Here is a 26,637-nt window from a genome sequence, read left to right as displayed (position 1 = left end):
TTTTTACATAAAATGCATTGTTCGTTAGGAACCTGTACCACACGGTCAGATGGTAAACAAGTGGTACCAGAAAATTCCAGTGGTTTCAGGGATGCCGTATGCAGTAAAAGAATTCATTTATAAGAAAAACAGACTTGGATGTTGCATAATGACAATGCACCGGCTTCCGCGTCACACCTTGTCCGCAGCTATGTAGCAGAACATCACACTCCCATTGTGCGCCATGCACCGCATTCTGAGGATGTAGCCACAGCAGACATTTTCCTGTTTCCCAAACTTTAAAAAGATTACACCATCTCCCACTAAAGGGAACCATGTGGGGATGCGGCGCAGCGCATGGGTCGACTTAAAAGTTCCGTTCATCACGGGTACCTTGCTCGATGTTAACGCGTCCTTGCATATGCAGCACACCATGAATTCACTGTAGTTGCTGTTGCTGTTACTCGTCCCGAACTCTTGTTAGAGCACGCCACGCGGGTTCGGTTCATCGCCACGCCACGCGGGAGCACCTGGGTGCATCGCGCTTCTGCAGAATATTGTTCCCCGACGCCATCATGTGATTGCTGAGAGAGTGTAAGGGGGAGAGGCCACAGTTTCTTACCCAGCCCCTTACACAGGCCCGAACGAGCTAGCGCGTGCCAGCGCGTTCTGACTAGGATACCACGCGTTGGTTCATCGCGCGTCTGCAGAATCTCCTTCCCCGACGCCATCAGATGATTGCAGAGGGTGTAAGGGGGAGAGGCCACAGTGTCTTACCGAGCCCTTTACACAGGCCCGAGCGCGTGCCAGCGCACATGGTTCCCGAGAGTGTAAGGGGGAGAGGCCACAGCGTCTTACCCAGCCCCTTACACAGGCCCGAACGCGCTAGCGCGTGCCAGCAGGCATGGTTACCGAGCGGACGGTCGCCGATGGAAGGACGGACACAGCCCCGAGCAAAAGCTGCTTCACATCTAAAAATCCACTCATATCCACGAAGTGAATTATGATGAGTGGGCGAAGCACTGGAGATCGTTCGGTAACTGAGAATCTCCAGTTCGTCATTGTTGCCATTTTGCCGCCGCCTCCCGCGCCCTCGCCTCCGGAGTAGTAGCTTGTCATCGGCGTTCCTGTTGAGCCGCCGCATTACGTGCCCTAAGTTCGTTTTCATCCATGGCAGAAAGAGAACGTGTGGTCTGGAATGCGTTTGCTACGTATTTCACCACAGCGTCCTCTCGTGTATTTTCACTCCAGCGTGCATTGTACTGTCATATGATTGATTGATGGACGCTTATTGTCGGTATTTTTATGGGGTTTGACATTTTTATTTTGTGGCAGAAAGAGAATGTGTGGTATAGAACGCACCTCCATGAAGTGAATGATGACGAGTGGGCGAAGCTAGGTCCTAAGGTCCATAATGTCTACGTTGTAGTCGCCGACAAGTATAAAGGGTTTGTGCCTGCAGGAGTTTTATATTGCTCTGTCACAATTATGATTGATATTAGTGTACTGTTCAACATTTTTTGTGTCACACATATGTTACCCGAGTGTTGCCCCATGTAATGTAAACTGAGTGACATAAAGTGACATAAAGAGTCGATGAGAAAGCTCGGTCCTAAGGTCCATAACGTGTACGTTGAAGTCGCCGACTAGTACAAAATGTTTGCGCTTGCAGGTGTTTTCTCTTGGTTTGTCACAATTGCGATTATTGTTCGTCTATTGCAAACCTTTTTTTTATTCACATACACACATATGTTTCGACTATAGCACCGGTTTTCTAACCACCATGACAGCGGACGATGAGCGTCGACGACAAAGCTAGGTCCTAAGGTCCACAATGTGTACGTTGAAATCACCGACTAGTATAAAGGGTTTGGGCTTCTAGATGTTTTTAGGGGCGAAGCTCCTTAAATCGGCACCCGTTCGTCCCCGTCGTAGTGCGTAACCAGTCTTAATGCTAGTACCAGATCTTGACATCCAAGGTGGTGCTGGTGGGAGATTTCTCCTGTGCGTTGTTGAACAATAAAAATTTCGCAGCGTGCGCGTTAACTAAAAGCCGAATTCTTCTGTCTCTCATTCCCCATTAGCAGCCATTGGCATGTTCCAGTAGGAAACGTTAGTAGAAGTAGAAGTGTAAGTGTTAGCTAAAAGCCGACTTCTTCTGTCTCTCATTCCCATTAGCAGCCATTGTTTACCTCCAAGGTAGTGCCTGGTGAGATTTCTCCTGTGCGTGATTAAACAATAAAAATTTTGTTCAAAACGCCGTTGATTGATGAAATAAACCAACGAAAGACGCCAAATGTTTTCTAAAAGCAAAACAAAAAGACGCCAGATGTTTCTAAAGCAAAACGAAAAGACGCCAGCTGCTTAACGAAAGACTCGAGATGTTTCTCCCCTGATGTTTCACCACACAACGAACAAGCGTAGACCCTAATGTGCTTCACTCCTAAAAGTGCAGCTTGCACTACTGACGCAGGGCTGGAACCAACAGCGGAGCTAGTGTTAGGGGCGAGGCGCCTTAGGGTCTCGGCTTGTCGCCCCGCCACGGTGGTCTAGTGGTTATGGCGCTCGACTGCTGACCCGAAGGTCGCGGGATCGAATCCCGGCTGCGGCGGCTGCATTTTCGATGGAGGCGAAAATGTTTGAAGCCCGTGTACTTAGATTTAGGTGCACGTTAAAGAACCCCAGGTGGTCGAAATTTCCGGAGCCCTCCACTACGGCGTCTCTCACAATCATATAGTAGTTTTGGGACATTAAACCACCAGACATTATTATTATTAGGGTCTCGGCTTGTCGGCGTGTCATGTCATCGTCACGGTCCATCATAAACGGGTATGCGCCACAAAAATTGGGTAAATCCCACTACTTCTCAGCCGTCCATACTATTACTTCAACTATACTGTTATCATTTGGGGCTTCTGTGCTGGGGCACTCGGACGGGAATATATGCAGTGCTATCGAGAAATTCATATGCGAGTCAAATCGTCTTATTCGACACATCAACCGCTAATAATGTTTAAATTGTCATAATGACATAAACAATTTGGCCATTTAGGAGGTTATGCAACATGGTCCAATCAAAAACTTAAATTCATTAAAAAAGAACGCTTAATTCTAATTGATACAGTAACGTCTATTAGCTCTTAAAATTTTCAGACTTTATGATCCGCCCGACTCTTGGCCGATCTCCCTGAGTGGGTAGGTGCCATCATCCAAGGAGCATCATCATCATCATCATCTATACATGTATGAGCTAAAGGTTCGTCGTTACTGCCTAAAACATTATGTTTGTCTTAGCAGTGGTGTCACAATCCCCGACAAAATTTACCAACGGGCTCAAGTTTTTTATCTAAAACCAGGGACAAAAACGTGCATCTATACGGTAAAGTAGTCTATTTGAACACCACTTCTTGAAACATATGTAATGTTCTGGTGCGTTAGTGGACCGGTGGCGAGTAAAACAGTAACGAGTAAAGAGTTTGCTGTGGTAAAGCCCGGCGCACACTGCATGCTTCGTCCCTCCCCAGGTTTCACGTTAGGGGAGCTCAAACACCCTTCCCTACATGCTTCGCGCCTCCGTAGTTCTTGACTCCTCGTTTTAAATGCGAATGCATTTCTTAGTCGGGCTATGTCAGGCGTCGGTGTCCGCACGCCTCTCCGCTCTCACTCCCTTTCCCATAGCAACAGCTGCGGGCGCGCGCGCTTGTCCTCGCCCCTAGCAACCGGAGCAGGTGGTGCGGGCGGAGTAGCGGAGAGTGAGTGGAGAGGAGGAGCGCACTCTGGCGTGTGAGGGCGCTCGCATCGCGGGAGCTCGGCGGAGCTCCCGCGTGTGTGGAGAGAGTGTAGGAGAGGGTAGGTGCAGTGCTTCGCCGCTACTTCTCTCGCCGTTCGCTCTCTCTCCTCCCTGCGCCACCACCTCAATGCAGTGCCTTTGAAACGCGTTTGTAGCGTTTGTGCTGCCTTGGCGCAGCCTGAAAACAGTGCGTTCTAAACGCGTTTTTGCTGCATTGAAGGCGGTGGAAACATCCCTGACGTGATTACAAACGCACGTAGGAAGCGTTCGTTGAAAGAGGCGCCTGAAAGGCAGACACTTGAGCGCGTCGGTGTGTCCAGCTTTACGCCATTAAAATTACTACGCCATGTACTCTCGGCGCAAGAAATGCATTCGCATTTCCTCACGATTCCCTTCGGGGAGCATGGGGCATTTTTTTCGACCTAGCTTTTTTTAACTTTTTACTAGTGATACCAAGCTTTTGCTAGAGATGTTAAATTTTGGGTAGTAGTGCTACCACCCAAAACTTAGCATAGCTAAGCTAACCATATTTAGTACTGCTAAATATGGTTAGCTTGGCTACCGTTCCCCGGTGTCGGTCGGTTCCGCACACTACGCACGTGTCACGTGGTTTTGGCAGGAACGTGTGACGGGACTAGCAGTTACGTGATATTGGGATTTTAGTCACGTGACTAACCGTTACGTGTTTTTGGCGGGAACATGTCAGGTGACTAGATGTTACGTGATGTTACGTGGTTTTAGTCACGTGACTAGATGTTACGTAATTTTAATCACGGGGCTAGTTATTACGTAATGCTACGTGACTTAGACACGTGACTAGATGGTTTGTCAAGTTACGGGGTTTTTAGTGAGGTGACTAGTTTTTACGTGATGCTACGAGATTTCGAGTAACGTAACATACTCGCCCATCACAGTTATTGCATTCCACGGCGGCACAGAGGGCGTAGCGAGCGCGTGCCGGTTAATTTATGTCCGCGCTACCCGGCGCAACGAAAAGCTCCGCTGTTAAATAACGTGGAAAGGATGTCGTTACCAGACTATGGAGGAGATGCAGGGCAATGCGACAAGAGACCTTCGCGCCATGTCAGGAATTCGTGTTCCAAGAGGCATTTACATACTGGGGAAAGGATGGGAACGTTTGTTGCAAGTAGAGGGGAGAACCTTGAGAATACAGTGCCAGGAATGTTGAACAATGAGCGTTCAAGATGTTAAAGCAAAAGTTCGCTTGGTTTTGAGCACACCTCGTACGTCTTCGGGCGTCCTTAGGGACGTGATATTGCCGATAGATTTGACGTCCATACATCTTAACGAATCGTTATTCACTAGTCGTCTACAGGTGACTCGTGACCACTCTTAGACAAGATTGCTAGGCAAAACACTAACGTTCTTTCCTGTTTCGTAGGCACAGATATTGACTCCAATTCATCGTCGTCTGACGCTCATAGTCAAACAGGCAGCACCGTCCTCAAAGAGAGATCTGGAGAGAGTACTTGTAAGTCAGCAGCGATATAATATACGTATGTAGAATGAACATGTTCTGTGTTTCTTGTAAAGTGAAAAGAAAGAATGCAATTGAATTGAGTTGAAAATTTATTTTGTTCTTAAAAGTAAGTGCAGCTCAAAGATGCGAGTTGCATATTTGTTGTCGTATAGTTGTTTAATGAAGTGCTGTAATCAAAGTAAGCAGAAGTGCGCTGTACGAACAGGTGCTAAAGATACACAGTAATCGAGCAGGATAAGTAGGCTGCACTTATGAAGTGCCGAATGAGTTCGCATTGTCACAAGCAAAATTTGCCGAGTCGGAGAGCACACAAAAACATATCTTGAATTGCGGCCTCACATTATCATTTTGCAACTTCATTTACCTCCTCCCTAATAATCGCACATCGTATGAGTTTTCACTGTGTGCCTTAAGGTTCTTGGCTAACTTTTAGATAAAGACAAGGAGTTCGTAGGAGGCTCTGACTAAACTTTAAAAGGCTTATTTACTTTCCCAATTGCGTCTCTCATAGACTCCCCTTATCGTTGAATGAATACGTTGAAATCCATAATATCAGGTTTACGGCATTGGTTGCAATGTTTATGCCTAATATTAGCTGTGATTTTACGTCTCAAAACCACGATTTGATTACGTGGCACGCCGTAGTGGAGCACTGGAAATTTCGACTACCTGGAGTTCCTTAGCATGCACATAAGTCTAAGTACACGGGCTTCTATCCTTCTGCTTCCATCGAAATGCGACCGCCGTGGCCGGCATCGAACCCACGACTTTCGGGTGAGGCGCTGAGCACGGTAACCTCTGTACCACCGCGGCGGCTGTGATGATTTAGGCGCGAAACTTAGAATACAGAACTTTAGGAGCCGTTCTATATTCTGCATCATTACTCGTCATTTCTTTCCCAAAAAGTCACTAATGTTTCTAAAAAAAGTTCCTCAGCGTCAGTAAGCTTGCAGTTTTTCTGCGGAGTTCCTTGAAGAACGCAAGCATTAAAGTGTTGCAAAATAGCCTGAAGTGCAAGCATGACACCTAGCGAAGAGATCTGCGTTTTGCGAGAAGCTGCATCCTAAAAGCTCGAGCTATATACTTAAGTACAATGTAATAATTCGACATGAAAATAATGTACATAAAATTTTCGCACTAGAGCGAACCCGGTGCTGATAACAAAGAAGCCCTGTAGCTAAATGCATGTCAGCAAAATAAATGTACTATGAGGCATTCAAAGTACCTATGCGTAGTTTTACGCTATGGCCATTTGTATAAAAATGGCAGCTGATTCGCCGCTTCCACCAGGCTTATAGTCCATCACAAACTTTTCGCAACTCTTACTGAAATTCACAGGAGGCAATATATTTTTTTACTAGGGATAGTATCAATGAAATATAAATATCAAAATCATGTCACTCAACATTATACATCAGGCCATTGAGCATAATATCATGCTATGACTGGAAATGGAATGACGGCAACATATTGGCAGGCTCACAATTTAGATGCTGCGTTAAAGAAAACTACGGATGCCAAAAAGTCACCTGAAGAGAAAACTTTGATAATAGTTGACTGATACACTTACATAAAAACATAAATTCTAGTAGCAGTAAAAACAAGAAAGGTCAAAGCCTGCACTTATCGCGCAAGGCTTGAAACAGCGAAGCTGGATGATTCTGAAGTCTAATCTGGTTGCTTCTAGGTTGTTCCTAGGATTTAGCTAGGTGATGCTAGGTTGTTTCTAGGTTGCTTCTAGGTGCTTGCTAGGCTTTAGCCTGGTGATGCTAGGTTGTTTCTAAGTTGCTTCTCAGCACGGAGAGGTTGGAGTTAAACCGCAGACAGTCACAGACACGACACGGATGTCCAACCTCCAGAGACGGAAACTCGCGCTGAAACGAAGCGTTCGTACCTCTCATACAATCACAGGCACGAGATGGATGTCCATCCAGAGACAAACTCGCGCTGAAACTGAGCGTTCGCACCTCTCATAGATTTATGGGCACGTCGTCGTTGGCGTAGGCCTTCCATCACTTCGGGGGTCTTCTCGCAGCCGCTAGGTGATGCAGGTTGTTTCTAGGTTGCTTCTAGGTCGTCAGCGCAGAGAGGTTCGAGTTAAACCGCAGACAGTCACAGAGACGACACGGATGTCCAAACCGCAGAGACAGAACCTCTCGCTGTAACCAAGCGTTCGCACCTCTGATAGATCTACGGACACGTCGTCGTTGGTGGGCATTTCGTCGCTACGAGGCCGCCGTCGCTTCGCATCCATCTGTTGGGCTGACTGTTGCCTTCTTCATTTTTAGTGGACCAGTGATGAGTAGTTGGATTTACTCAATTACTGTGGCACATACCTGTTCTTGATAGTTTTTTGGTTCGCCGGACAAGGAACGATTTGCTAAACAGTATCGCTGTTAAAATGACCCTCAAAGAAAACTAGTGTCATCTGATGCTGAATTGCTCTGTTTCTATTGCAGATCCTATAAAAGCCACATGTGAGACCCGTCTTGTTGTAGACACGGCATATTTTCGCGCATTCGACCAGGACAAGGAGCGGCTAGTGAAGTATCTGGGCGTCCTTATAGCATACGTGGGTTCATAAATATTTATTTGTTACGTTCATACACAGTTTGAACTCCAGTGCATAAAAAAATAGTTCGGAAGACGACCTTGAGGTATAGTCCGCCTATTAGCCCCGAGAACGAACACTGGCGGCTCGGCCGTCGCGGCGATGTGACGTCACGGCAAGGACTTGCTGGCTCCGCGGCTGAGGATCGCATTTTTCTGCGTTCGCCGTGTACCCGCTCTTTCTCAATACGGTGGGGGTTACTGCTTTCTTGCGATGCAAATCTCCCAAGGTGGAAGGTGGGTGTTTCCACTACAATCGAAAGTTAAGTAAGCTGCAGAATGTTTGAACAATATAGCTTATAATGGGCAAACTCCCGTCCGAACGGAAGATATTCGTTGCAAGAAGCAAGAGATTCGTTGTTTTCACCTCGTACCCCAAGAAATAGGTGCTAAAGAAACATTTACGCAAATGGTTTTAACTTCATTACAACTTGGCCTACACTCCACAGTTAGAACATGTGTCCTGTACAATTAAGTAACTACATTGCAGTTTGCTTTACAAGTTATGTCTGCCTCGGAAGATTATCTGGGCGATTTGACAAAGTTGCGCTTTCTGTTACAGGCGACTTTAGATAAATCTTTCATAAAGAATCACTTAATATCACAGCATTAAGCAAAATATTACAACCACACAAGAAACGGTTTCGGATATAAATGCTGAGATGTTAGTATACTTCAATTATGTAATGACTTCTTCATAACAGTCGTCTGGGATTATGTGGCTGCCACGTCACATGCGGTAATGTTAAATTCGCGAGGGAGCACTGTTCATAGCAATCGCTTGCAAAACTAATTCCTGAAAGTCTAAATGAGCGTTCTGCACTGTTTCGTTGGCGTTCTCAGTGACGTGGCTCACGTAATAATTAAACGTCCTTCGCCTCAATCAGTCAATGACTCATCTCGCACGTCATGTTTACATACAGGTTGGTGATGGTCAGGGGTATTCTCAACTTGTGTTTGTAGTGAAACGAAGAACCGAAATTATTTCGAGGAAAACATGAAACTAAAAATCATGATGAGTGAGCAAGTACACAAGAAAAACAAACACAACTGCGGCGCTATTCTATGGCAAGCGTTTTCGAGATATTTTGCGAGCCTCGATACTGCATGTGTTTTTGTAACTGTGCGCGAGGCTTGGTACACCGGCAAAAACGTTGTCCGCAGATACGCGCATGTGTCCGATGCAAATAACACTTTTGGAGGTGAAGCCATCATATCTCTGAAAGAAATCGCCCGTGAACAGCGCAACCTAATAATGTAAATATGGTGTCATACGTGTCAAAACCACGACCTGATTACGAGGTACTGTGGAATAATTCTGTCCGCCTGGCATTCCTTAACGTGCCATTGCATCTAAGCACATGCATCTTCTTGCTTTTCGCCCCCGTCGGAATACGGCTGCCGTGGTCGAGGATCGATCCTATCCTCGAAGTTAGTAGCGCGACACAACAAACCTAATTAAACTCTGTACGACGGAGCGCAGGCGCCGTTGGCGATTGTACTGTAAAAAATGTATAGCTTTCTGTAGTTTTACTACGAGCATTACCGATGCTGTTTTCGTCATTCATCAAAAGCATGAGACAAGCCAAAAGCGACTGCAAACAGAGAAATAGCGTACGAAGCGAGTGCACGTTATGTAGACGCGCCACGGCGGGAGTGGAAGAGTCCTTGCCGTGATATCATCCGGGACTCCCGCCAGGTGGCGCCACCCCAACTTCTCGGGGCTAATAAAAACAGGCCATTTTCTTAGTCTTTTGATCATCCGTGTTTTGCAAATATTTACAAGAAATATTTTCCGAGCAAATTTGAAAAGAACAGGAGCTATTCACAGTGACAATGACAGTACGAATTTATTTTTCTAACGAAGAGCGTGTACTATGCCCTTTAATTCGCAATGTTCTTAATTTTCATTTATTCATTTCAGGCGAACCTAAAGTTCTATACATTCCAACCTAATATAGTACAGCTCCAAGTCGCTGTGACAGGAATAGTGATTCTTTCGGTAAGTGTTAAACATATGAGTTCGTACATTACATATTTTTTAAATGTCATATCGTTATCACGTGTTCACCGCCGCTCCGAGTGAAACTTCTGAAAAATATCTTTTTTTTTGCCGTGAGACGTGCAGCACCAACTTGAATACGAATAATGGGTAGCAAAAATAACGTCGATAAAAGGACATTGTTGTCTCCGGCGTAGTCATCTCAGGCCTCTCGAGAAGGCTCGAGCTCTAGTTTCGAATATATTTACGCCATGCCCTGCATATTACATCCTGTCTTTGTACTGTGACAATGTCAATGTTCATAACGGTAGGCCATATGAAATACGAAAATCTCTTATTGCGGTAGCAATTTTATGGACACTCTCGGCAGACTTTTGACGGCGTCGTGGCCGTCATGTCCCGGATATGTATATGCGTGTACACATATAGAAAAGGCACAAAGAAAAATAAAGCAGAAGCTAAAAAATTTCCAAGCACCCGACGAGGGATTCGAAACTAGGACCCCTCGCGCCCCAGCACGCTGCGTTAGACAACTCAACCAGACGCCATTTTTTTTCTTTATTGCAGCATGTAGCATTCAGACAAAAGCAAATACATCCCCACTAAGCTTCAAGCTTAGTATTACGGCTTCAAGAATAGTATGCCACGTGCCACACATGCTTAAAATGGTTTCAGGTGACACAGGTCGTCCATAACATTCAGTAGTTCATCATCGTAGCAAAATCTTGCAAAGACTTCTCGCAACTTGCAGATTTGTTCAATAAAATAAATACCGACTGGCCGAGCATCTAAATCACAATGCCTAACTGCCATGCGGCTTTGCCATATACTGTGCAAGCCAAGGAGAATGAACATATGGTATTTTTAAATTCCTGGTTCTATTGCGAAGAACCGAATCGCGCGTGGTGTAAGTGGGACATCCTTCTTAAGTTTTCTTTGTAGAACATCCCAAAATAAAAATGCGTCCCAGTAATCGATAAAGACGTGCTCTACCAGCTCTGGTATCCGACACAAGCCATGCATGCGCCGGCTAGAGTGTACTAGACTATCGCATTCATTGCTTCACCCTTCATCAAGCTGCTCAGAGAAAAACACCTGATCTTTTAGATGCGAAGCATCTTATGGCGGAGTTCAAACCGGTGGTGGTGGTGTGCGGCGTGACCACCCTTACTCTCTCCACACACCTCCTCACACCGAACACTCTCCACACACCTCCTCTCCCACTTTCCCTCTCTCCCCTTCCCCCCACTTTCTCCATCTCCTGTTCCCCTCCCCCTCTCCACTTCCCCTCTAAAACGCGGGCTCGACATGCCGAAACGCTGCTTCGCATCGCCTCATGGTCCCCTTTAGCGGATATGGTGTAAATTTTTCGTGTATACAAGACATCTCATAGTCAGATATGGCAACATTACTCCTAAACAGTAGTTAAATTACATTACTAATTACTACTAATTACTTTTCTAAAATACTTGTAAATGTAATTACGTTACACTACAAAATACAGCTGGCAGAAAGTAATCAGATTATATTACTATTACTTTTGAAATGTAATGACATTGCTTTGAAATTACTTCTACAAAAGCTCGTCATTCATGCACTAGCTCATATACGCCTTACAGTATATATACATTGTAATCTGTCTTGAAGTTGAAATTTATTGCCACATAGTTACAAAACATGTATAAACAGTAAGGATGGTGGGATAAAAGCTGCATATAGGCAGCTTGACTGCCTATAATTTGCAGCTTTGTTCAACTTTGTTCAACTTCCCACACTTGAGGTTTGGCGCTCGTATTAACTTGTTCTCGTTATTTTACTTTCCTTTTATGGTCAATTTCTGATGCCATAAGCAAAGCGGACATCCTTTATTTTAGTCAAAAGTAATTGGTAAAGTACTGAGCAATTTTGCTCTGATTACTCCCATAAGGTGATTCATTACATTACTAAATTACCAGCCCATAAATGTAACTCACGACTACTTTATAATTACAGCAAAAAGTATTTGAGTTACTGTGATTTCATTACTGCTTAATGTGTCCATATTATAATGCTGGTTGAGCCATCCCCTGCGCATATAAGCATGTGTGCCTTGATCCAGCACAACTTTTAATCTTCCCCATCCCTTTTTCCTGTGCAGGGTAGCATACCGGTTATTTTAAACTTGTGAACATCGCTGCCTTTCCTCTATCTCCTGTTTTTCTTCATTTCTTAAGGAAAAGTGAACATCTCATATGTGCCGCTTCAGCTGATATATAAATACACAAAGAAACAGGGCTACTCAAGAGTGGATGCATAGGAGCTCTCAAGTTAGCCATGGATGAGACTGACAGTCATGAGCAATCCTGATTGTTCCTGTCGTCCACATCCGTGCAGTTCTTGAAGTAGGTTACGGGTGTTCGCTCACGGATGATAGGTTTTCTATAAAATGCCTATAAAATATTTCTGTGACGCAGAGAAGCATCATTGGTATTCAGGTGGACTTCGAAGTGTAACTCTAGCTGAGGCATCCCAACCTCTCGTGGAAAGGAACAATGAGAGCAATAAATCGACAAAACTAAATTGCTTAAAGTCTCAACAAAAGTTAAAGTGCAATTTAAGAGACATCATTTTTTTTAAACTGGTGACTACAAACTATCATGATGAAAAGGCTGAAACACACACGCTCTCTCTCTTTCTTCATTTCGGGTGTACGCGTATTGCAATATGTTTATAAGTATGTAATTAGGAGCGTCACTACGCCATTGCACCAAGTCGACGTAAGGATGTCAAGTGCTCCTTTTTTTTTCTACATTAATTTTTACATACATACATTTTACTACATACATTTTTAATACATTAAATATATGCCATTTCCATGTATATTGCAGCAGGCGCAAGAAACTTTCATCGAAAAATACGATCAGCGTGACGGCATCATGCTTAGAAAGACGCTGGACCAACTGAATTTATTTGTGCAAAATCAAAGCCTGTTTAAGGATGACGACGCCGTCGTTCTTTTCACAGGGTAAGGGCAGCATATAAAACTACTGGCCGGTCTTCTAAGTGCGCATAGAGGGAAGGTGCCCATTGTGAGATTTCGAGACGTTATAGAATATTTTGATATGAAAAGCACGCATGGAGTGATATTTTCAGAACTCTTGCGAATTTCTTTACGCTTACATATCAATGGTCTTTGTACAAATGTGTAAATCACCAACGAATAATCGTGACGGCACAAGTATAGGCGCAGAAGAGAAAGGAGAAGTACACAGAATGCGTGCTGCATAATTAATATAATATCTGAGTTTTTACGTGCCAAAACTACAATATTATTATGAAGCACAGTGCAGTGGGGCACTCTGAATTAGTTTGACTACGTGGGGTCATTTAACCGGCCCTTATATCTGAGTACACGGTTGTTTTAGCATTTCATCTCTTTCGAAATGCAGCGTTCGCGGCCGGCAATGTGGTTTTTTAACCATTTGTATGGCTCATTTTCAGGTTGGATGTCGGCATGTTGTACACAAACCCGCCGACTTTGAACACCGACATCGTTGGTAAGTTCGCAAGACACGGAGACTTCCGGGGTACACATACATTGACAAAATATAGAGGCGTCGCACGATTATATGTACCATCGAACGGCCAGCACACCGCTTAACTGGTGGTTCACGGAGTTAACCACTATTTGTTGGGTCATGCAATCTGGTATACCTACGAAGACCGGACAGATTGTAGTAAGTTCGTTGTAAATAATCACAAAATGAAATAACGAGATGCCTATGCTTCTCAACCTTCTTACATTTCTGTGTTTATCTGTGTTTATCCATTGGACCGAAACGCCACTATTCAAGTTTTCGCTGAAATACGTCACCCGTGTCGTGCCTCCGGTACATGAACTAGTGCTGAAGGAATCACCATCCGTTCAATGTGATACAATGTGTATTATATCTCCTAGTCTGGTACTATACTCCGTAATGTCGTCTTGATGTTCGTTATTAGAAACCACATAGTATCCTTTTCTTGCGTTCGCGCTTTTACAAGGAGTGGCACGTATTCTGAGACGATGTTTCGGCAACAGTGTCGCCTTGCGGGACATAGAATCCCGCGTGTCCAATGACTGAAGTGAGAGCTTCAACGCCTCTCTCTAACCAGCCAATCAGCATGCACTGAGAGCGACATTAGGGTGACATGTCCAGCTCACAATACGTCCCTAAGTTCTTTGGTATTCCCACATTGCAGGACTTGCGGAAGTAAGAGGTGCTTGCGGCTCTAAAAAGGCGGCAATAGTGGAAGACATACCCCGGACGTTCACCGCCGCTCACACCCTGACACACGAGGTTGGGCACCTGTGAGTTACACTCGCATCAATATCCCTTCCCAAGTGGCACGTTTTCCGGAATAGTATGTGTATTATCATCCAACACAGCGAGCAAGCTCCAACGAGGCTGGCGTTGTGGTAGATCTCACATAAATAAGTCAGAAAATATATTCTTATTTTATACGTGAAAGTACATAGCGTGCAGACTCACCTTCCCCATCTTTCTAATTGTTAACGGTTAATGGTGGTGTATTGGCCTACCGTATCTACTAGCAAAATACCACCACTTGTTAGCACTGCCTAATGTTGACTAACCCATGGCTAATGTCGGCCAGTGCTGGCGAATGCTGGCCAATTTTGGCTAAATGAAGGCTTTTGTTGACTAACACTGTCTAATTCTTACTAAATAAGGTAAAAATATAGCTGACGTGCTATTCGAGCTATTACTAGCTCCTCTGTGGAAAATCCTTGGTTGTGTTGCCATATGAAGTGATAGTTAATGTTTGTTACCGATATGACGTGTTGGCTAATGTGGACTAGTGTTGACTAACATTTACTATCTGCTGTTAAACAGCAACACTGCCTTCTTTCAATCTCATTCAAACTACTGAGAGTTGTCGACCGATATAGAAGCAGTTGTAATCGTTCACATACGTCTTATACACCAGCATTCATCGCCTAGTTCTTGCCGTTATGGGAGTGGGAAATGAGATAGATGCCTAAAGGAATTATTAAGAATACTTTATAGGTTTTTTACGTGCCGAGAACACGGTATGATTAAGGGGAACGCCGCAGTGGAGGACTCCGGATTAACTTTCACCACCTCGGGCACCTTAAATAGTCGATCACAACATAGGAATGAGCGTAAACTTGACCTATGCTACGCCTGTCCTTCATTTTTGTAAGAGAATCGTACCAGCTGGTTTTGGTTTGAAGCGCGAGTACATTTTCTCAGCTCACCCATAGAAGAATAAACGGTAGTGAGTGAGCAAAAACTTTATTGACCATGCCCGGTGGTATTGGGCGGGGTGGGGCCATAAAAACCCCGCCCTAGGTGACGGCCTGGAGTCCTTGCACACGGGCGGCTGCCTCGGCGTGCTGGACGGCCCACAGTTGATCGGCGAGGTCGAGGCTGAGCAAGACGGCCGACCGCCTCCCATAGCGCGCCGCTGTTTGAGGTTACAGCGTCGCTCTGGCTCCACGCGAAGGATCGCCGGGTTGGGATACGAGTGTGTCTGTAGTTGTCTCCAGGCAACCCCCCGTTTCTTGTTTACTTTGACGTTTAAGAGATGGATTTTCGCGTCTGTTCAATCTGTAGTGTTTCGTAATGTCTCTAAAGCCGGTCATGTGATCCGCCCAACTCCACTACCGCACCGCTTTCGAGGTGTACGAGAAGTCAGGAGAAAAAAAAAAGAATGAGAGGCAACCGTAATCCTTGACTTAGGTGTCTGGTAGGGGCGCTGGCAAGTCGGCGTTCTTGTTCTCTGGCGTACTCCTTGGGTTAATTTTGTGTCTCGTTGCACTGCCGAAGCGGATCCCAGAAGCCATGTAGAATGAAGCGCGTGGTTGAGATATGCTCCGCCAGGCGCAGCAATGATCCCAGCTGCTCGCGGGAAAACTGTTTGCTCATTCTGTGAACTCCTTCAATTCATTTTAATTCATTATCCTGACATTTATTTGACCTTTATCTCAAGTAAACCTATGCTCCGATATCGCATGTATCGAATGTAACTATTAACTTTATTAAATTTATAATCGAACCATCGATTTCGTATCATTTTTTATTTTCTACGAGAGTTTTTCAAACTCTTCCCGAAGCATGAAGTAAGTGCTCGACCGGAAGGGCTCGGAAGAGAAATAGCAGTGCCCCTCGTAGCTCCTGCCACTAAAAGGTGCAGCCTGTCACGCCATGCTGAATAAACATATGGGCACAAGCGGGAACGCTGTCCTACTCCCGAGTTGGCTGTAGGGAGAACTCTGGTTCCCTGCTGAGCCCTACTGAGCAGCAAGCACGTGTTGAAAAAAAAAGTGTCAGAGAGGCGTTAATTGTCCAGATTATGAAATAAGAGATCGTTGTGGCACTGCTGACGTTATTTCGAATATTATTTGGCAATATTTCGAGGCTTCTTTTGAAAACTAGTAACGCAAAGACACATGTATTCTTTTTTAAACATCCTTGATGCGGTATGAATTGTGCAATCACGGCGGCGGTTGGCGCTTCCCGCCGTTTGTGGCTCTCACTAGGACGCACCTTTTCCAATTATACAGCGGTCGTGATGGCAGTCTCTTCTGTGCGTGTTTACACGCCCTGTCTCTTTAACATGAATACTTACCAACTAGCTCAACTCTCTGTTATTTTAACCTTTTGGTCTGAACACGAACACAACCCAGAATAATATCAAAGCGTACCTTCAAAAGTACGTACAGCGTAAGCAGACAAAGAGACAGAAAGGAACTCTAATAGGACGAACAAGTAAACTATACTGATTTAGCGCGGTAGATAACGTTTGTGGTGCTTGATCTTCCGGCGCACGTCAGCACGGCGCCAGTGCACTTTTTCCTTTATATAGGTTCCACCCTGATGCTGTCATCTAACATTTTTTTTTATTCTCTGGGCTGACATCGATGCGCCAGTGTCAGTCATTAAAGTTTCTGATCGTACATTATGTACGTCACTAGCTACTGTGATTGCGGGTGTAAGTTAATGCTAAAAGATGCCACTGCATCATGCTGCTCAATAATTAACGTTATCGAAAATAGATGGCAAATATATACAGTGTTACTATCGTAAAGCTTTCGCTTATGCGCTTAAAGGGGCCCTGCAACACTTTTGCAGCTTGGTCAGAAAACGCTGCAGATCGGTAGTCGAGGCTCCCGAGAGCACGCGAGCCAAACATTATAGCCCAGCACGCGGCCTGGGATTTACAATAAATTCTCAGAGTCAGCTAAATATCGCTTCCTCTTCTCTCGACAAATGATGCTATTGGCTCAAAATCACTGCGTCACTCATTGAAGTTCCACACTATTGGCTGATTTGAACATGGTGCGCTCGGTAGTTACTGCGGCCGCCGCGGGAGTCCATCACTTGCCCGCGCGCGCGCATGATCGCACTGAGAGTACGCCGCGCGTTCGACGATATAAAAAAAAAGAAGGGCTCGAGGTCACGAGGCACGCGTGATTTACCTTCTTTCCGTGCCACCCCTCCCTGCTTAGCTTCCAGCGCTTTCGTGGGGACGACAGAAGAGAGAAAGCAATTACAGCGTGCGACGAATATTTTCAACTCCGCTCGTACTGAACGGATTCTAAAAATTTTTGCGGGAGTAGATTCGTGAGGAAATAAGTCCTTTATTGAAGCCATTCCATGGCTACTAGGAAAAGTGCTGCAGGGCTCCTTTATGACTGTATACCTGATTCAGCCTAGGTTCGGAGCACGATGGCGCCACACTGCCTCCGGGTTCACCAAGTCGGGTAGACCCACAAATATGCCCGGCCAACTTGAAACACATCATGTCATCCATTCTCGGGACCAGAATGAAGGCGGAATTCTCCTGGTGTAGCGCCGTTCAAGTAGCAGCTTACTTGTTGTGAGTACTCTTCAAGTAATCGAAAGAAAACGAAGGCTACATGTAAACCCCTCTTTCTCGGGCATCATTCACACAGCCGTCAAACACTCCGTTACGTCGCCGTCTCGATACTACCGTTCGTCACGAGACAGCGTTGTTTACAGGGGCGTAGGCAAAAATTTTTTTCGGGGGGGGGGGGGGGGGCACCTCCTTAATCTGTAGTGGGGACGAGCAGGCAGATGTGGTCGAGCGTCATTTTCTGCTCTGTAAGCTATGGCAAAAAAAAAAATTTCGGGGGGGGGGGGGGGGCACGGGCCCGGTGTGCCCTAACGTGGCTACGCCCCTGGTTGTTTACCTCGTTTTTTCCAAATAATGACATGACAATGGCGCTATTCGATGATCGTAATGTCATCAGCGTGTCATTCTCGAAGGAAAAGCCGTAATAAAACTCTGTAACCTGACGGATGCCAATGCCGTGATAGTGACGGGACGGTACATTTTATGGCTGTGTGAATCCGGCCTCATTTTTCTGCTCTTCTTGTCATCTGGTGGCCTTTGTTTCCCCTCTTTCGCTACATCTTAGAATAGGATAGCAAACCAGAAGTTTAAATTCCCGTTAATATTGCAGCAAGATGGTAAGTTGGGCCAGTTGGATTACGTTCATAATTGAAAATTTTGTTGAAGCGCACCAAAAAAACAGACGGACAGAAGAGGCTGACAAGGACAGAGCTTGCTCTCACAACTGAAGTTTTATTGATAAGAAAAAAGGGTATTTAAAGCGGTTACATGGCTCTTCGCGCATGTGCAACAGAACAGGGTGCAACAGAAACCACTCGTATCGGGATTACATAATAGTCGCTGTTATTTGCCATTTAATATTTTGCAAATACTAAGTGTCGAGATACGCGCATTCTTTATCGTGCAGAACAATCGTAGCTTGGCTAACACAGTCATGTCCCCTCTTTCGGATGTGGTAAGATTCCACTATCTCACGTGTTAGCTGATCCTTGCGCCGAAATATTATTTCTGTTTCTTTAAACATGGGGTAACATCCGCAGTTTCTACAGTGATCTGCAAGATGAGAGTTGCCTGATGCCTTAACAGATGCGTGGTGTTCTCTAAGGCGGTCGTTCACGCATCTTCCCGACTGGCCTATGTAGACTTTTACACAAGAAAAAGGTGTCATATATACCACTCCCTTTACGCACTTCACGAACATGTTTCTGTGTTTTACGGAGCAAGCTTTCGAACCTATGGGCTTATTAACTCGTGGACACAAGCTTGCTAGTTTGGGTTTTGCCGAAAACTTCACGTCTACGCTGTAACTATTTCCAACGTGCTTTAAGTTGTGTGCCAACTTGTGTACGTATGGAATGATAGCCATTTTCCTTCGCTTATTTGTCTCCGAACCGGATCTTTGTTTTTTGCCCTTTATTTCTCTGGCTAGGACCGTGCACACTGAGAAAATTAACTGTTTCGGGTAACCTGCTTTTTGGTATTTTTCCACCTGACTCTTGAAACTTTCACTGATTAGATGCCCACACGATTTCTGCAAAGCTGACATAATACAAGATTTCACTACCCCTCTTTACCAACTTTGAGTGCCCAGACGCGTAATCTAGCACTGGCTTAGCGTTTCTTGGTTGGTAACACCAGCAGATGTGTTCCCCACCAAGTTTCAATTTTAAATCCAAGAATTGCAACTCTTTATTTTTAGGCTGCTCGGTAGTGAACTCAAGGCCCATGCTACTTTCCTTAAACACCTTGGCAAATAACACCATAACACCATGGCACCATGGCAATAACACCATGGCAGATAACAGCGACTATTATGTAATCCCGATACGAGTGGTTTCTGTTGCACCCTGTTCTGTTGCACATGCGCGAAGAGCCATGTAACCGCTTTAAATACCTTTTTTTCTGATCAATAAAACTTCAGTTGTGAGAGCAAGCGCTGTCCTTGTCAGCCTCTTCTGTCCGTCTGTTTTTTTTTTTTTTTTTTTTTTGGTGCGCTTCAACAAAATTTTCAATTATGCCCGTTAATATTCCTGCCTTTCCGACATTTCTGCACTCTCTCTCTTTTTTAGGTTATACGTGATTGTCCAACCTTACAAATTGGTAAAAAGAAATTTGTTCATACATAATTAGTTGTAGAACATTGGTTACGGAATCACCCATCATACAAAAGCACTGTTGCTCTCAAATGCGAATTCGCGGCACGCACTTCCTCATCTATCAAGGCAGCACATACCTTGTTCTACGATCCACTCTTCTGTCTTCGTCTCCCTTAGTGTTAGTACATTTGTGCGGCTTTCGTTTACGTTACTGTTCCATACCGGCCCTACGCCAGGCTTTCGGGAGATATGTTGCTTCAAAGATGTTCGCACAGGCTGCTATGCTTGCTGTGCAACAGCTAAAGGAAACAAAGCAAGAGTCTCCTCAAAAAGTACAAATAAACAATCTCCGTTTTGCAGTAATATCCCTCATTTTGATGTGCAACCACTGCCTCCTTCGCTTCCTCGTTTTTTTTCTTCGTCCTTAAATAGGAGTGACGAAGGAAAGTGCTTAACTACGACTACTTCAAGACCCAGCAAAATATTGACGTTTGCTGATGTGAATGAGACTCGGCCTTCGTTGGATGAATTTTGTAAACGACACTATGAGGAATATCCAGGAACACGCTACTTGGAGGTTAGTTTGAGAGACACCTCTGCTCATTCAGCTATAAATGATAAAAGAAGACATATTCACAAAGTCCCTAAGTTCATGCATGCATGAGCAGGCAACCAAAGCATTTTCGTCAACTAACAAAGATACGTCTATCTTGCTGAGTAGTTTTAGAGGTTGTTATTTTGCCTGCCGGTGACCCTGTCTGTCTCCTCCCTCCCTCTCTCCCTTTCTTTCTTTTAGCCGAAATCACTACAGCGGGCAAAGATCAACGTTTAGTGAACTGTGCACGCCCACCGTTTATAAGTATTTTCATGTGAGCTACGTCTATTCAGATGGGGATTACACATAATATGCTATACGCGCTGGCTGGTGACTGTGTTCCTTTCAAAACTACTCAGGAAAACAACAGCAAATTGTACATGAGTATCGTCAACGGAAAAAATAAACGTTTCCGCACTTCCACTAGTAAATAAAACGACGCTGTATGCCTGCTTTCCTGGGGTTTCTATAGTTTGGGACATCTGTTTGGTCGGTTGCACGAGTAAATTGCGGTTTCCCATCATGTTAGCTTCGTTTAATTTTGCACTACTGCTGGGCAGCTTCCATCTGTAGGAAGTGAGTGAGTGAGTATGAACTTTATTCAGGTCCTGAGGAGAAAGAAATCGGTGCTGAAGGAAAACAAAACGTCATTTTGGGGCACAAACGCATGCCTGGCCTATGTGGAAGCAGCTATTATTGTTTGATCTTAGTATGAAGGCACTGGTAACTTTACATACAACTCCCGTTCTCATTCTTAGGCCTTTAAACCGTAACATGGGTAAAGAAACACTAGTTTGTTAGTAGCATGAAAAGCACAGAAAAAAAACTCCCGGAGTCTCTTATGTATCCACCTAAGACGATTAAAGCCATATTGTGCTTCTCCTGTGTCGGTTGTGTGAAGTTTAATACAGGAATTTGTCAACTAGCCATCCTGATCATTATTTGAAACTAATTGAATGGCGATAGGTGCTCATGAAAACGACAGGAAGTAGCAGACTGCTTCGCCCTACGTGAACATAGAAAATTGACGTTTGATGGGTGCTTGGTACCTAAGCATAGGGCTACGTAATATACGTCCAATAGTAAGTGATATTGATTAAGGGCCTAGTCAGACGTAGAAAGGCCATATGTTGGTTCCCAATAGAGACAGGATAATGGCGTTTGGGGGTGTTGGCACATCTCCAACAGTTCACTCATCAGCTGACTCTAGGGCCGTACCCAGGAACTTTATCCGAGGTAGGGGGGGGGGGGTTCTGTGCAGAACGGCTACAAAATTTTTGAAACAGCGCAGAAAGAGGACACCAAGAATAGACCACGCAGCAACGTTAAGCAAAAGCATGGCAGCAACTTGGTGCTACATTACAGGTCATGTACCATACATACCGAATTTTAATAAAGCCATCATCATCAGTAAGCATGCGGACCACCGCACGCGCGTGATCATTCAGGTATTCACCATTATCAAGCGGGGCCCATCATGCGTTAGTTCTGCGCCCATCCAGTTACCTGTCAAGGAAATCGCATATCTGCAAGACTAACACCTTCAAACTCACACTCACACTCACACTCACTCACACTCATTTGAACGTTGTAAGTAGGAGTATGAGTGAGTGACGAGGAGTGTGAGTAGAGGTATGAACGTGAGTGAGTACTCATGAGTGTGAGTACAAGTGAGTATGAACGTGAGTGAAAACTCATGAGTGTGAGTAAAGGTGAGTATGGACGAGAGTGTGAGTAGACATGAGTATGAACGTGAGTGAGTACTCATGAGTGTGAGTAGACGTGAGTGTAAACCTGTGTGAGCATTCATGAGGGTGAGTAGACGTGCGTATGAACGTGAGTGCTTATGAGTGACTATAGGCGTGAGTATGGATGTGAGTGAGTACTCGTGAGTGGGAGCAGACGTGAGTATGACCCTGAGGGAGCACGCATTAGTGCGAGTAGGCCTGAGTATGAACGTGAGTGTGTACTCAGGAGTATGAGTAATAATTTAATTGTTGGGGTTTAACGTCCCAAAACCACTCATGAGTGTGAGTAGAAGTATTAACGTGAGCAAGTACACACGGGTGCGAGTAGACGGGAGTATGAACGTGAGTGACTACTCAGTTATGAGAGTAGGCACGAGTATGAACGTGAGTGAGTATATATTTGTGAGGAGTCGTCAGTTGAGTGTGAGTGAGTATTGACGAGTGTGACTGGACGTGAGAATGAACGTGAGTGAGTACCGTAGAGCGTGAGTTGCCGTGAGTACAACATGCGTGATTACCGATGACTGGGTGTAGTCGTGAGTATGAATGTGAGTACTCATGAGCGTGAGTAGACGTGAGTTGGAATGTGACGAGGGCGAGTGGACGTGAGTGTGAGCGTGAGAGAATGCCGATGAGTGGGAGTAGACGTAAGTTGAATGCGAGTATCGACGAATGTGAGCGAACGTGACATTGAACGTGAGTGAGTACCGATGAGCGTGAGTATAAGGGAGCATGAAAGTGGGTCAGTATCAATGAGGATAAGTGGAGTGAGTAACAAAGTGAGTGGGTACCGATGAGTGTGAGTAGAGTGAGCATGAGTTTCAGAGAGTTCCGATGGGTGTGAGTAGGCATGAGTATGAACTTGAGTGAGTGCCAATGAATGTGAGTATCGACGACTGCGAGTGGAAATGTGAATGAACGTGAGTGAGCCCCGATGAGTGTGAATATATAAGAGGGTGATTTGGATTTAAAACCACTCTTTATGCAACGCACCGTAACTATATACATCTATGCTACGAGTGTTTTGCTTTAAACAACATGACCAGGTTTTGGGGACATATGCACGTACCGCCATTTCTCGTCGGTGACTGCTGTGGCCTGCCGTAATTGAATGGGAAATAGGCGAAAAAATAATATCTGACGAAAAAAGTTAGGTATCAAAAACGACTGCCGGTTCTTTACAGTAGAGACTTATTTAAAGATTCTGTTAAAATTACAGTGTCGCACTACAAACCGCGTGGCTTCCCGGAGTGTTTAAAGTTTTACAATGGGGCCCGATTTGTTTATAATGGGCGGTGTGCAATGGTCTTTGGGAAGCCACATGCTTTGTAGTGCGATACTGCAATTTTACGAGAACGTTCCAGTATGTCTATACTGTATAGAACTCCGAGTCGTTTTTGATAGCTTGCCTTTTTCAAGAGATATGTTTTTTTTCGCCCATTTCCTACTCAGTTATGGCAGGACGCCGTTGCTACCACCGAGAGATGGTGCCACGCAGAAATGTCCCCAAATCCTGGGAATGTCTCAACGAAAACAATTTTTAACGGAAAACAAGACAGGAACCACGTTTTGTAATAGTCACAGACTATGCACGATTGAAAGCACTTCTGAAAAATCACAAATTGCTCCCGGAGTAAGCTCGGCTTTGCGCGGCATATTCGGCGCCCACGTGCACCCATCGGCAGTCATAGGTACGCTGTGAGGGGTTATTTACCGCCTGTTTTACAAGCGTAATCCGTCCTTAAAGACTCAGATAAACACATGCGAGTGCGAGCGCCCGAACGACACCGAACGCGCGCGGGAGCCATCTGCGTTGAAGTCAGACATATCATATGACCTAGATTCACCGTACATAGCACGGACAGAACCACGTACGCTCATTATGTTCATTATGTTCTATTATAACGCAAAACGTCACCGCAGATGCAAGCAAACCCCGAAAACAGCAACCAGAAACGAGTGTAAAAGCGTGCGCGGCGGTGGCCCCGGCAACGCGCGCCATTATCTAGAGCTCTTAATTCACCTTCCCAAAGAGGCGTGTCCAATTTAACCGAATGCCGCGTACGTGTTGGAAGGGCCGTACTGAATCTGCGCCTCAAACTACCGTCTTTAATAAAGACAAGAGAATATGTTTAGTTAGTACGCCGAAGTGTTTCAGCACGGATTCACTTTTTTTCCATGTTTCCGCGAGTGGACACACGCTGCACCTTGAATATCGCAGCAAATGCTATTAGGGAACCGAAGGTTACGAGATCAAATCCCGGCCGCGGCGGCCGCATTTTCGATGGAGGCGAAAATGCTTGAGGCCTGCGTACTTAGATTTAGCTGCACGTTGAAGAACTCCAGGAGGTCGAAATTTCCAGGCCTCTCCACAACGGCGTCCCTCGTAATCATATCGTAGTTTTGGGACGTTAAACACCATCAATTATTAATATTGTTATTGAGGCTCACACGAAACTTCATCTCGAAGCGACATATTGTGCCTTCTGCAGTCAGCAAACAATCGCACTTAATAATTTATTGCATCACTCATATAACGGCAGCCTGCACAAAGACGCGCATAACGGTTTCAACTTGTTAAATGACAGTGTTAGTTAGGCGTCCGCAACAGCTCGGCGGACTAGGGTTACCAACTCTTCAATGAAGGAAGTCGGGACAGGAGGGGGCGTACACAAGCATAGGGAATGAGCGAAGTCACTTTTCTTTATTGCGGCTTCTTCCAGACAAATTCATTGTTTCTTTTATATATGGGGCCTCATGAATACTTGAGCTGGCTACGTGCTGCTCGCAGCACTTTCTCTTGCTGGATATTGTACTCGTAAAAGCTGTCCCATTTAAGGATGAAAGAAAACCATAAGCAATAGCGAGATATCCGCATACGCTACGTAAAAAAAAAAACATCCCTAACAAACTTCTTTGACACAACGTATGCTATTTCTACTCCATGCTTGGTTTTTATAAGCAATAAAAATAGCGCATGCTTCCTTAGTATTTTAAACGCACGAGAATCTTCCCTCACCTCAACTGCTCGGACACATAACTTGTACTTATACGAGCACAACGACATGCTGGATGCGTACTGCGCTGTAAGTACAGCATGCCACTGTGTAAGTAAGGGTGTACTGCGCGGGAGATATCGTGGTAAAGTATGGCCTCGCAACATCTACAGTTGCCGAAAAAAGACTAAATAACTAATAATTCAAACTTTTTACCCATCACCGCAGGGTATAGAGAGCTGTCGCATCGCTTGCAGTGATCCCAAGAGACCACACCTCAAGATATTCAACGACGCACCTGATGGCACACCTTGCAATACTGAAAAACCTCGTATGGTAAGCACACATACGGATACCAATAAGTACTTTACTATTGCACTGCAACTTCTCAAAAAAGCATTTTTCTCGCATCTTTACAGATTTGCTTGAACAATAAATGCACTCGTGCCCGAGAAAATACCCACGTGCGGACCTTCGACCTCGGTGCAAATTCACTGGTCGAGCTAACTTGAAGGTTGGCAAAAAGTAGCCTACATATTGATGACCTCCCGAATAAAAAATAACGGCGTCACTTTCGTGTTAACGCCACCTATAACTAGAAGCGAGCAGAAATCAAGTAAACATAACGATTTCGTTAAAGAGTCCTACACCAGCCGGCATTGGGAGTTTCCGTTTTGCACTTGAAGATGTAAAGCGACAGCCTAGGAGTGTTCGAACACAATCATTTTTCGTTGACGCTTAGTAAGAGTGGAGAGAAAAACAGCAACCTAAAGATTGGGAGTTGATGGTACAAGGAAGTAAAGTACTCTCTCCCCCGCACATTTTCTATTTGTTACAGCTAGCTAATTCCGCGAGCTATATTCCTTCCTGCTTTGATCGTTATCAGAGCCGAGGACGAGATAATGTGCTGAGGACAGAGTCGGCCTCTGCACAAAAGACGTAATAAACGTTTTTTTCTTTGTCTTGCTTTCTCTTTAGTTTTTGGTGGTCATCGATTTACCGTAATTACTGTCAGCTTTGGTTACATATACACTGCTTTCCTTGAACAAAGGAAGGACAATTTTAAGGGCTCGTTTTTATTTGCTAGACACAATATAATTAGTACTAACAGACAATAACGCCAAGGTAAGTAAAGGGGACCTTATTTTTGGTAATTATGATGTAAATGTGAAGTAAGTAAAGTGGACGAAGAGATAAGTTGCCGCCGGCGGGGACCAAACCTGCGACCTTCAATTACCGCGTCCGATGCTCTACCAACTGAGCCACTGCATTCCTTGGTAATACAGGGTTCGCATTTCTGCAGCCTGTTTATGCCACGCAAGTGGTACCAGTACGACATCGTCTTTTTATGAGAAAATCATAGACGCTCTGATAGCATAGCAGTATACGCTGGTATTAAGGAGAATTTAACTCCTTTCTCGCAGTACACAGAGGTGCAA

At 44.9% G+C, this 26,637-nt stretch overlaps 1 protein-coding gene across 1 annotated transcript in view; it reads left to right on the top strand.

Moving 5' to 3' along the window:
• Positions 1-26,151, top strand: part of LOC119393958 (A disintegrin and metalloproteinase with thrombospondin motifs 5) — a 56,564-nt gene extending 30,413 nt beyond the window's left edge. The window contains exons 6-15 of the mRNA XM_037661159.2: positions 5,172-5,261; positions 7,730-7,842; positions 9,805-9,882; positions 12,750-12,886; positions 13,363-13,418; positions 14,104-14,212; positions 17,599-17,766; positions 20,292-20,436; positions 25,427-25,534; positions 25,618-26,151. Coding sequence (XP_037517087.1) covers positions 5,172-5,261; positions 7,730-7,842; positions 9,805-9,882; positions 12,750-12,886; positions 13,363-13,418; positions 14,104-14,212; positions 17,599-17,766; positions 20,292-20,436; positions 25,427-25,534; positions 25,618-25,710 — 1,097 coding nt within the window. The 3' untranslated portion in view covers positions 25,711-26,151. The remainder of the gene's footprint in view (positions 1-5,171; positions 5,262-7,729; positions 7,843-9,804; positions 9,883-12,749; positions 12,887-13,362; positions 13,419-14,103; positions 14,213-17,598; positions 17,767-20,291; positions 20,437-25,426; positions 25,535-25,617) is intronic.
• The last annotated feature ends 486 nt before the right edge of the window (positions 26,152-26,637 follow it).

This window comes from Rhipicephalus sanguineus, chromosome 5 (genome assembly GCF_013339695.2).
Source record: "Rhipicephalus sanguineus isolate Rsan-2018 chromosome 5, BIME_Rsan_1.4, whole genome shotgun sequence".
In the NCBI taxonomy this organism is placed as follows: domain Eukaryota; kingdom Metazoa; phylum Arthropoda; class Arachnida; order Ixodida; family Ixodidae; genus Rhipicephalus; species Rhipicephalus sanguineus.
This window is presented reverse-complemented; position numbering and strand designations above follow the sequence as displayed.